The sequence below is a fragment of the Python bivittatus genome, unplaced genomic scaffold, assembly GCF_059951505.1.
Source record: "Python bivittatus isolate LINGU-HERP-01145 unplaced genomic scaffold, Pbiv_v1 ctg000670_np1212, whole genome shotgun sequence".
NCBI classification, from domain to species: domain Eukaryota; kingdom Metazoa; phylum Chordata; class Lepidosauria; order Squamata; family Pythonidae; genus Python; species Python bivittatus.
The window spans coordinates 8,532,238-8,544,727 of NW_028277094.1; the positions used below are offsets into that span (position 1 = coordinate 8,532,238).

At 41.6% G+C, this 12,490-nt stretch overlaps 1 protein-coding gene across 1 annotated transcript; it reads right to left on the minus strand.

Annotated features, from left to right (window-relative positions):
- Window positions 1-4,455: 4,455 nt before the first annotated feature.
- On the minus strand, window positions 4,456-11,125 carry VMA21 (vacuolar ATPase assembly factor VMA21). The gene is made up of 3 exons (XM_007437457.4): window positions 10,975-11,125; window positions 8,887-8,996; window positions 4,456-6,587 (listed from the first exon to the last, which is right to left on the minus strand). The coding sequence occupies exons 1-3, from the start codon at window positions 11,025-11,027 to the stop codon at window positions 6,445-6,447; spliced, it is 306 nt and encodes a 101-aa protein (XP_007437519.1). The 5' UTR covers window positions 11,028-11,125; the 3' UTR covers window positions 4,456-6,444.
- Between the last annotated feature and the right edge of the window lie 1,365 nt (window positions 11,126-12,490).

A 12,490-nucleotide genomic window follows, 5' to 3' on the forward strand; every position in this document is an offset into this window, starting at 1 on the left:
TTAGGCACCACTTTGACTAATCGAGCACTGTGCATCATGCCAGTGGCTCGTACAGCATTTGAATAAGCTTGGTGTGAGACTATCCTCCCACAAGGTCTGGGGCTTCCAACTGGCACAAAATACTTAACTGATGCAAGATACAGGGATTCCCATTATACCCATTTTAAAAGAAGTGCATTAGATACTAATTCCTTTCCAGACACAATTAAGGCGTGGAAGTTGGATTTTAAGGCCCCAAATGATTAAGGCCAGGGACACTGAGAAGTCAGGGCTGACATTCCATCTCCTCACCTGGATGCGGGGGGGGGGGGCGCTTAAGAAGCCATATATTTGCATCACCTAAAGGGGTGGGGGGGTCTGATGGAAGTGAAGGCAGGAGTCCTCTGAGAAGCAGATTTCAAACAGCTGGCTTCCCATACTTAGGAGCCCTGCAACCCTAAAATAATGACCCAACGTTACAATTTGGGGGACCACGTTTGGGCCATTTGGGGACATGAGAGCCCAAATTTAGGTTTAAAGCAGCTGTTCTGGATCGCTTGGAGCAAATTTGGAAGGATTTATATGCTAATAAAAATAATGTATTACACTTGGACACTGCCCAAATCTCAATGACTCTGGGCCGCTCACAACACTCAAAGAAATTATTATAAAATCAATAAAACATAAAGAGTGGCGGGCACAAAAGGCACGGGTGAAGAGAGCTCAGGGGCCAACTTGGCCATTTCTGTCTTAGAATATGTGCTTATCTAAGCAAGCAAATCTCCTGCTATGAACCCACCTGAATGTTCTGCAGGAGAGGCCCTTCTGAAGACACCTTTTACCAGAAGAAAAGGCAGGTTGAAAACATTTGATTGTCACTTTCTGCCTTCCAGAATAGCCAACAGGCCTGGTTTTAACCAAGCCTTTACAATCCAATCTGAGTTTTAATTGTTTTATTGGTAGCATACCTGCACTGGGCTTCTTCATTTGTTTTATGACCAAAGCCACTTGAGTGACTGACTTGAATGAAAAAGCAGGCTATATATTTATCTGCAGGTTAGCAGGCAGGAGATTAAAATGGCTTTCCTAACTTGTAGCCAACAGCTAAGAACAGTTCAGGTCTCTTTTTCTGAACAGCCCAAAATGGAAAATAAATGCTGGCACACGAGATGAAGGACTGTCAGGCCACAAAGCTCTTCTAATCTTTTATCAAAGTTGTATTTGCTTAAAGTTGAGTCAATGGCAACTTCTTCCAAAGGTGGATTTTTTCTTCATAGCCTATGTAACTAAAATTATACAGCTTTTAATCCTTTATCCTCTCACTAGCTTTTTAGGAAAATAAAAGGACCTTCCCTTTACATTTTAGCTTGTTTGTCTTCTCATTTGCAAGCAAATATGGACAAACCAGGAGACAGCATAACACAATAATTATTATATTGCAGCAGCTTTGTTCCCAGCATCCTCCAATGTGTTTACAAGGATTATTGTTTTATACAATACTGTGCTGGGAAATGACTGCTTTTTTCCCCCCCTTCACTTCTCTTCCCCCCACAGCATCTTCAATCTACAAGCATACAAGTACTGGAGACCTCCAAGCACTGTTGACAAACTAGCGATCTGGCATCACCAGGCAAAAGGAAAACATCTGCACCTCCCAACTGTCCAGTTTCCCAGTCTGGCCCACTGACTGCTACTAGTAATTGTAGATTCTCTTTTCTTTTTAAAGGAAAAGCAAATACAGTGGTACCTCAGGATACGAACGCCTCTACTAACGAACTTTTCGGGTTACGACCAGCTCCGGCCGCCAAAATTTACCTTGATGTGCGAACTCCGCCTCGGGGTACGGCCATTTTTCCGCCCCTGACATGTGGTCCGCGGCCGTTTTCCCGCCGCGTGGCGCGGCACGGCGCTCAGCCATTTTCCCACCGCGCCGCAGGCGCCCGGCCGTTCTCCCGCCGCACTGCGCGGCGCCCGGCCGTTCTCCCGCCCAACGCGTGGTCCACGGACGCCAGAACGGATTAACGGTAATTACATTGAACCTTATGGGAAAATTTGCTTCAGGGTGCGACCAAATTCGGAGGGCGGAACGGATTAACCGGATTTACATTGAACCCTATGGGGAAATTTGCGTCGGGTTACGACCAACTCGGGATACGCCCAGAGTCATGGAACGGATTAAGTTCGTATCCCGAGGTACCACTGTAGCATCTTAAGATGGGGGAGGGGGTAAGAAGAGGGAAGGGATAGGACTGCACTATGATGCTGAAATGAAATAAGTCTGTTGTGAGTTAAGCTCAACTTCTAAAAGCTTTATGGACACATCCATGTAAAGTTAGGGTTTATTTGTTGGCTCCAGCAATGATGCAGAATACAACACACTGTTCTTCTGGGGTGTTTTCTTTTCAATTTCTTGTCAACTCCATTGCCCTAGAACTCCCTGTACCTCTCCCATCCAAGTATTAACCGGTTAGACACTGTCTGGCTTTCGAGCCCAGACAGGGACAAGGCAAGAGAATGAGACACTGAAATGCTGAGCTGCATAGGCCCACTGCAGCAAGGCAGTTAAATAAATGTGTCAACTTTTCTTCTTCTTTGTTTTTAACAAATTGCAAGGACAGATGTCTTACTTTTAAGGAAAAGCCTGCCAAAGCAGAACACTTATTTGCATTAACTATCCCGCTGTGGCCAAGCTCCAACAGTGACATCTAGGGGCCAGAAGAATAATTGTTTTCTCATAAGAACCCCATTCCAACCCACGCCCAGTCGTCCTCAAAACTGGGCATGCTGCAATTTATTTACTTCCAACCCACCCAATGACAGAAGCTCTCCAGGGGTATTGCTTAAAGCATTTTGCTTCTAAAATGATTTAAAATCAGAAAAGGCCAGGCAATGCATATAAAGTCCATTATGCCAGTGTACAATGGGCATTTAAAAGCAAGCTGAACTACACAAATGCCTTGCCAAAAAAGGAACCTGCTTTCCTAGCATCAAAAAGGAATCAAGGCAAGCACCAGATGGGCCTCTCTAGGGAGGACACTGCACAAGACGGGGCCACAACCAAGGACATCCTCTCCTTGGTTGCCAGCAGTCACATCCACTGGGCTGAGGACCACCCAAGAGCCGAGTTAGGTACAGGGGAGGCCAGGGGGGTCTTGAGAGACACCATGGCTCAACCCAACCTAGTTGTGATCAACTCTTTCCATAATGGCTCTGAAGCTGCCCTATAATTTCCTCCCCTGCTCTGTTCTCCTCTTGTTTCAAAGTAGCTAATAAAAATGATAGTCCACCAGCTCATGTAATAACCATCAGAGAGGACAAAAGGAAAGCAAGTTCCTTGTTTGGAGTTTCCATGGCCGGTCACCAAAAAGACTCTTATTCTCCACAGCTGACCAGCAGAGGGGCAAATTAGCAAGCACGGACCTGAGAAAATAACACAGAAAATCATACTCCAACGACCTTCGCCCAAATCACTCCCAAAAGAATGTGGCAAAGAGAGCTGCCATTTCATCAGAACCTTAAATACATCATGAGCCAAAATTAAGATAATCCATAAATTGATCTCTCTGCCCCCCATGAGAAAAAGTTGAACTGCAACATCTGCAGATACACCTTAATGTATATACTTCATACCTCATAATGAGCAGCAGAGAGATTTCACCAGGAAGAGAAGTCTTCAGAAGGATTGCTTTCATACTTGAAAATCATTGTTTGGGGACAAGAGACAAGAGCTGCCTCACGTAGCGATGAATGATACTGAGTTGCTTTCTCTAGGCCTTTCATCCTAACTGCCTGCCTTCAGTCCATTTCTCAGGCTCTTGGGGATACCTAGCAGGTTTACATAATGGTCCTGCCAGGTCCCCAGGTTGGTTCCCACTTGGCTAGCTCCACCTCTCACACTTTCAGACTGACATCATACATTACTCTTTCACTTTTCTCTACCTGCACATCTGTAGTTTTGCTCCCTTGTTGTCACCACTGTCCTTCCACCATGGCATCATCATTAACCCAACTAGAATGGATCATAATATACTAGATTGTTGATGGGAGAGGATGTAGATTTATTCTTGACTGCTTCTGAAGAGGGCATGGATTTATGCTCCACAGCTTTTGAAGCAAAGGTTGGCCGGCCATTTGTGTGGGGTAGTCTGAGAATTCATGCCCTTGGCAGAGGGTTGGACTAAAAGACCTCAAACCTTATGATTCTATGAATCAGATACCCTTGTCTGCAGGAAGTAACTCACAGGCCACTCAGAAACAAGAACTTAAAAAAGTCAGAATGAAAGCATGTTTATACTGGAAACATTTCAAGAATTAATCCCAGATGTGTTAGGACTGCAATTTCCTCCAGTTCCCAGCTACAATGACCAAAGTTCCAATCCCCAACATCCAGAGGGTACCAGATTGAAGACAGTTGTATATTCCATGGCTCTGTTGGGGCAGTTCTCTCGCCTGAACGAAATGCAGACTGGGATCACACATGATTTACGCAGTTTATTGTATAAATCACAGCTAACTGGGTTTGCACAAAATATGAAGCCATAAATCACAGTTTCCATACCCCAATGACTGGGTGTCACACAATGTGCTGCGCCAAAAACACCAATCACTTAGTGCAATGTGTGAAACCCAATCACATTCTTGGTTGGTGTATCAGTGCAGGTAGATACCAGAGATACATCCCACAGTACAAATTCCTAACAGCCAATGTATAAGGAAGCAATCAACATCAGAGCAATGCTGATAGTGCAATATTTACAACCTACTGGCTAGCAAGGGGTGATCCAGAAACTATTACATGAACGCTTTTCAGTTTTTTGGGCCCAGCAGTGAATCTATACTCTATGACTGTATTTTATTGAAAATGCAGCATTTGTAATACAACATAAATTTAATCTATCAGAGAGAGAGAGAGAAAAAAAAAAAGATCAGCAGTGTGGCACAAAAAAAAAATTGGAATTCAAAATGGCCATGAGATCATTCCTCAGTACCACAACACAAGCACCAGCTACACAAGTTTAAGTGCCTTCTTTGACAAAACACAAATCTTGTTTGCGGCACCCCTGACTAATATTAAGTCATCACTGCAGTCTTGAAATATTTCCAGTGTTTGATCTCAACAGAGAGGTTCCTGTCTGTGGGAGACCCACAATGAGCCATTTCGAGTCTCAACAATAATTGGTACAAACAACATAAGGGAATCTAAAAATCCAACCTAAACAAGATTTAGAGGAAATTTTGAAGAAAATGTTTTGAAGAAAACATTGCTCCTGATCAACATTTGTGAAAAGTTCATTCCACCAGCTTGTTAAATCCAGTAATTACTTGTGAAGAGAATCCTGTACAAAATCCAGTCATGTGAGAGGCGGCAGCATCAGTTGGATATCCACGCATTGCACCAATGAAAAGGTAGGGGGGGAATTCTCATTATTTCACAACAAATAATGTGCAACATATTACAAGAGAATTCCCCCCTCCCCCCCCCAAAACTGGCAATAGGAAGTTCAGGATGAATTCCGATTTCAAAGTAATTCAAACACATGATGCCTGTGATTTTCAGCAGCAGTAAGATAGAAGAGGAATAACATTACTGCAGAATTAACAGTGGGGTCTTTTCTTGGCAAGACATTAGACGAGGCAGATTAACAGGGTACCAACAGAAAGATGCTGAAAGCAGCAACTGGTCAACACGAGGGATAAAACAAACTGTACATTTCAACATGGAAACATTTTTGGATTGCCAAATAACATTATAAGGCTCTGAAATTGGTCATAAATGTATCACATCTTCATCCATTAAGCAATAAGGTTTCCCCTTAAGAGAAATCACCCCTTATTAACAGAACAACTGCATTTAAAATCATGGCATTTGACAAACTCAGTATCTAGCTAGGAAAAAAAACTTACGTGAAAAGGTACTACACAGAGTAACAGTCTGGTTGAACTTGGCATCATTGTTTTGCCATCAAACAAAATAAACATCAGTTCCAAAAACACCTGCGTTTCTTAGCCATAAGACCAATGGTCCAATGTCAGCTCACATCCAAAAATTGATCCCCCTCCAGAGGATGTAGGAATCCACTCTGTTTCACTGACACTAGAAATATCAAATTACCTTGATATTATCAAGTCTACTGTAAGCATTATCTAGATGTGGATTCCAAAGTCATAACTGGTAGGTTACTTACGGTGCAAAGGGTCAGCATTTTGTCTAGAAAGGTTATCAACATTTCTAGCAGGGTACTCAATTGCTCCTCTTCCTGTTTTCCCAACTCTGCTAAATTCTGGGACTCAGGACATCACAGATTCATTCAAACGAAATGAAATGAAACAAAAACAGTACTGGGGATGAGAGGAGGTCCACCCCAGTTCCATCCAATTCAAACAGAGCTTCCTAAGTTTACAGTCTTTGAGGCTGCACTATACCCACAAATCTTCCTTTGTCTTCCAGGCAGCAATTCAGATTTCTTAGTCCTGCTTGCCTTCCCGCCATTGCCGGGAACCTTCATTCCATGCTACGTACACAAAAAGAGCAAGGACAATATGAACAGCAACCACAGCAACAATTGCCGCATAAAAGTAGCTGTCTCTGTTGGACATCCCAAAGGTACCTGAAAATGAAAAGACAAAACCATGAAAACCTATGGCAATCCAGACCATGCCTATCTTTATATATACCGGAGCCAAACTACTTTTGCAATGAGAAATTCATCACACAGGTTTCATTTTCATCACACCTTTCCATTGTGGTACTCCAAGTATCTTGGACAGCAGCACAAAATGAAATCCAGCAAGACAAAATGATGTATGTATAGATCGAACACTCTTCTGTTTCCCTTTTTACTACGAAATCCACCCAATGGCTAGTGTGGTGTCACAGTTTAGGCGTTGAACTACAACTCAGGAATACCAAGTTAAAATCCTCTGCAGTCACAGAAATTGACTGGGTTGAAGCCAGTCTCTCCTTCCAAGCCCAGTGTCCCCAACAGGATTATTGGGGGTCAAATGAAGAGAGATCCCTATGTGAATTACTCTGAGTTCTTGGAGAAAAGGTAGGTTATAAATCTAATCAATATGCTCTTGATCTTCAATTGTCTGTGGTTCAAGTGATTGCCCCAATCAGGAGGAGGTTACTAATGCTTAAGATAGTAATCCTATACCCATTTATTCTGAGGGTAACTCACAATGAACTACTGTAACAGGATTTAACTCTGGATTGGTAAGAATAGGACTGCACTGTTTAAATCACTGCAGATTTGTCCGCCCGTTAATAAAGTAGCAAAACCATACTTCATGCTTTACTGTACTATTTTGATTTGTAATAATCACTTGATGAATTGTGTATGGAAAGCAGAAGGTATAAATACTTTAAATCAGCTTTCTCCAAAGTTTTGTATGCCCTTTATTGATAATGCTAGCATGACTGGAGATCAGGGAAGATGAGGTCCAAAACATGGGAAAAGTTGGGGTAGTCCATTATAAACAGAACATTTAGATACAAATTTTGTACCACTGAGGTTTGCAAAACAGAAATAAAAGGAGATAGCAGTTATTTAAAAGTTTATATCATGTTAATAAGCTAAATTACCAGTCTGGCTATTTGGTAATGAAATAAAATGTATCAGACTCACAGTTAGAATGTTATTACAAATCAGGATTCTTACCTAGTACATTACAGTATATATGATAAAAGTTAACAATGCCAGTCTCCATAATTTTCAGACACATCAAAGCCAATTTAAAAGCTCACAAACATTCTCAGTATCTAGTTTTGATCAATGCAAATATAAATGAAACTTGATCTTTTAAGAAAACAGAATTTAAATTTGCAACAAAAGGTTTCCGTTGTGAGGATTTAAACCAGGATATGATTCATAAGGCATTCCATGACGTTGCAATAGCTCCCTTTTCATGTAACTTATAGTTGGAGGTTTCTAAAACTTACTTTAGCAAATTGGGGAAGAAACACTTAACCTCAATTTTCCAGTTGGAAGAGATGAAAGCAAATGTCTGGCTCCTATAAAGACAGTCCTGCCCTACGTGCATTACAAAATTGACTATCAGGAAGCTGGTTATAATGACATTTTTCAGAACTGAAGCTCTGTTTTTTTAATGAAAAAAAACACCATATAGTATACAAACAGCTTAATAGAGCAGAGAAACTCCTCCATATTTTGTTAGTTGAAGACTGTGACATAACTTCCTGTAAAATACATCTAGTGTTCCCTGCAATTACAGTGGTACCTCGGTTCACGAACTTAATTCGTTCCGCGACTCTGGTCGCGACCCAAATTGGTTGCGACCCGAATCAAATTTCCCCATAAGGTTCAATGTAAATACGGTTAATCCATTCTGACCCCTCCGAATTTGGTTGCCAACCGATTATGGTCGCGTCCCGAATCAAATTTCCCCATAAGGTTCAATGTAATTACGGTTAATCCGTTTTGAACCATATGTTGTTGTTTTTTTAAACCACAAAAATATGACACAAAGTACAGCACGAAGAGAGAGAACGCTAACCTTGCTCGACATGACTTCTGGCATGGAGGACAGTAAGGTGGGTGGGGAGGTGGTTATTGCTTGGAGGGAGAGTCCCCCTCCCTACAGGAAGCCACGACCACGTGTCACGGGAGGGAAAATGGCCGCAGATCCTGTTTGTCACCTGATCCGGCGTTCGCGAACGGAGGCAAAATTTTGCATACGGAGCTGTTCGTGACCCGAATTGGTCGTGAACAGAAGCGTTCGTGACCCGAGGTACCACTGTATTTCAAAACTTTATCATTCAAAAATAAAAAGAACAGATGCTTACCACCATGTAATAAGGTATACATTCTTTATAATGTATTAAGAAGAGAGTAATGTATTGAGGAGAGAGAGGCAATGATAAAAATGGAGGTATAAAACAATTACCTTCAAATAAATATGCCTTTGTTGAGAAATACAATCCAATGGGTAACATAATCATTAAAGCTGTGAAGAACAGAAGTGTCCTTAGCGTTGAGGCTAATGAACTTTCACTTCTACAAAAAACAAGTCACAACAAACAAAAAGAATCATCTATCAAACATAGCAAAGCAATTGCTTTATAAAAGAACATTTCAATTTTTTAAAAGATTATTAAGAAATTTGGTTGAATCATGCCACTATCAGTTATCATCTACCATAGATTAAAACGTTTTAAGGCAAATGTTTTTGGCAGAGCAAATTAAATTGAATTAATGTGTGTGTTTTGAGATGTACAAATCATATTGCATTATTACAAGTGAAAAGATTTTCCAAATCTAAAATCAAGTTCACATTTACCCCAACCCAGAAATTCTGTGTCTAATGAAGTTAAGTACTAAAGGCCAGAATTTCTGAAAGCTGAGTAAGTGATCAGAAGTTCTGGCCTTTAGTACTTAAGATCAAGTATCATTAAGAAGATATTGATTATTTAAACATTACAAAGGGCAAATATGTGAGCTGATCACCGGCATTTTAATAAGCACATGTTTAGACAGGCAGGAAAAAAAGCCTGAATTCAGATAATACAATGAGGATAACAAATCTCACAGCCAATTTAACACCATAGGAAAATTCCATGTGCAAACAAGAATCTCTAATCAATCTGATGGAAAAACCTTCTTGCATATGCAATTCAATATTTGTGAGGATATGTTTCTGACACTAAAATTATTCTAAGCATGAGATCTGGAGGAAAATTTAAATAATTGCACCTATTATAAATTGCTTGATGAGACAAGACTGAAATTATATGCAGTCAATTTATAATTAACGACTTCTATTTAAGTCAATAATACTTTTTCTGCAGTCATAAAGATTAACTTTTAACTTGCTTCTAATAATTTCATGTTGCACTGTGACAGTTATCTAGTGGCATCCAATTAGGCATTGGAATTTATACTGAAAGCTACAGCAAATTCAAAGAGATTTACAATCTGACAGCAAAATTTTCATTGCTACTCAAGTCAATAATTCAGTTTTTATATTCAAAATAAAATGGCCAACACAGCAAATTTCTGTCTAGGTCCCGCTAGAAGATACTTGCTTCACTGAGTTAGCCAAGCAGTTTATTTATACCAAAATAAACTAACATAGCCAATCTTGAATTTCAGAATCTACAGGAATTAATCAGTGTCTTTACATATGGTGAAAACTGACCCAAACTGGCTGTCCTCTGCTTAAAAATGAAAGTATCCTGGTACGGCTTGAAAGATCCAGTATTAGGTCTCAAAAATATCCCAGTATAAGACCAGGGCTGGAAAAATCTGGATTCAAAACCTCCATCCATCCAGGAACCTCACAAAGTGACCTTGGCTCATCATTTCTGAGCCCAGAAAAGTTGCAGACCTTTTATACAAACTTTATTTACTATCTCTCAGTTCGAATTGCTACAAATGCACATAATTAAAAACAAGTTTTAACACAGCCTATTCTGTTACTATTTCACACAGCATACTTTACCTCTTACCGCCTTTTTCTTTCAATATAAGAAAACATTCTGTTCCATTCCACGCCCTACTTTATCATATACAGTGCATGTATGCAGTATGTATATGCATATATAATTATATAGCTGGAAGAGGTCATTTGGTAAGGCTGGAGAGCCCTTCAAATTCAAAATGTGTGGCGTCTGCAAGATGCTCCCAGAGCATCAGCCTGCAACTCGTTAAAGCAGAAGCGGGGGGAGCTCACGACCTCTGCAGGCCTATGATCCCACCGGGTTAAGATGCTCTTCTCATTAAGAAAACGGTCCTAATATTCAGAATACCGTAAGTTACGCTGTCCTACAACCTGGGATAATTGCTAAATCCCCACTCCTCCTTCCAAGCCGCCCAACCGTCCTCCCGCCCGGGAAGAAGCCTCAGCCTTGGGGGGGTCCCCCATTTTGAAACAGGGACGCGGATTGATTCCTCCTTCCCTGCGCCCAGGAAAGGAGAGGGCTGGGCTGGAGGCTCCTCTAAGCGCGGCTCCCCACCTCCGGCTCCCCTTCCTCACCGGGCCTCGGGCGGCGAAAGCGCGTTCAGGGCGGCCTTCTCGTAGCGCTCCATGGCCGAACGCCTCCTCCTTCTCCTCCAGTCGTCAAGGAGGACGCGAAGGAAGCCCCTTCCGGTCAGCTGACCGCGCCCCTACCCGGCCTCCCTCGCGGCCGCTCGTCCCATGACCGGGAGCGGGCGAATGAAAAAAAAAAAAAAAGAACTTACTGGAACGGAAATTCCTAGACGGGCTCCAGGGGATCTTCAGCATAGAGACGGAGCGCCAGAGCGTCTCCAATGCTTCTTCCCCGTCTGGTGCCATCTCTGGATTCCAGCTTCCAGAGTTCCCAGCCAGGATGGGAATTATGGGGGTTGGAGTCTGAGGGGGTGACTGGAAGCGACAAGATTCTGTTTTGCTGAATATGAACAACAACAACAACAACATAATAATAATAATATAAATTAAATTTATAAGCTGCCCAGCTCCCAGCGACTCATGAACAGGGGTACCATCTGAATGCCAATTTGCCATCCTGGCAGAATTAAATCTTAAGTCTTGCATTGAGTTTCTTGGGATTGGCTCTGCTGAACTGATTGGAACTACCCTTCAAGCACTCCAAATAGGATTTAAGTTGCCATAGGAAGCTCCCCTCCTCTTGTTCTGGTAGTAGCATCCGTGCAATGATTTCATTTATATCTTCCTGCAGAAGTTAAAACAATAGATACAGGAATGTCCTAGTATGGTTAAATGCAAAAGCTACATTAAGAGAGCAAGGTGGACGGTTGCAGTGGCGATGGGGGCACCGTCGGGAGACCTGAAGGATCAGGTTGGGGACAGATCATCATGGAGAAAATCTACCTGTGGTGTTGTGAGGGTCGACACTGCCTTGATGTCACATAATCAGTTGATCACATTAAGAGAGACCCATATTATGTATTTTATCTGTTTTATCTATTTGATTGTAAGCCGCCTAGAGTCGCATATGTGAGATGCATGGCTATGTAAATCAATGAAACAAACGAACAAATAAAATGTGCATCACTCCGAGTTAGCAGACACTGCTTTTAAATAAACTTAGGAGATGGTTGTGCAGTAAAACGTAAATGGTTTCTATAAACAAACCAGCTCCCTTTGTGAACATATTACACACGTTCCTTTTGAATTCACTGGGCAAGTCATCAGTGCATTATGGCATAATGCAAAAATCAATGAAGTCCTAATGTATGAAGTACAACCCGTAGGGCTACGAAAAGGCCAAAGCATCAGTGATTGTCTGTTCAAAAATGGCCATAAAGCTGGGGCATTATGGGAGCTGACATCAAACCGACCTGGATGGCATCAGATTAAGCAGAGACGTAACACTCTGCTACAGTTTTCTAACCCCCTCTAGATGGAGCTGCTCAGAAGGAAATGAACATTTGCTAGAAGAAAATGCACATTTTCATATATCCAGATAGATCTTTACAAAGGGGCTTAAACAGGAGCTAAAATTAAGAAATACCACCAAATCTGTCATTCTTCCCCTGCTGTGTATTTT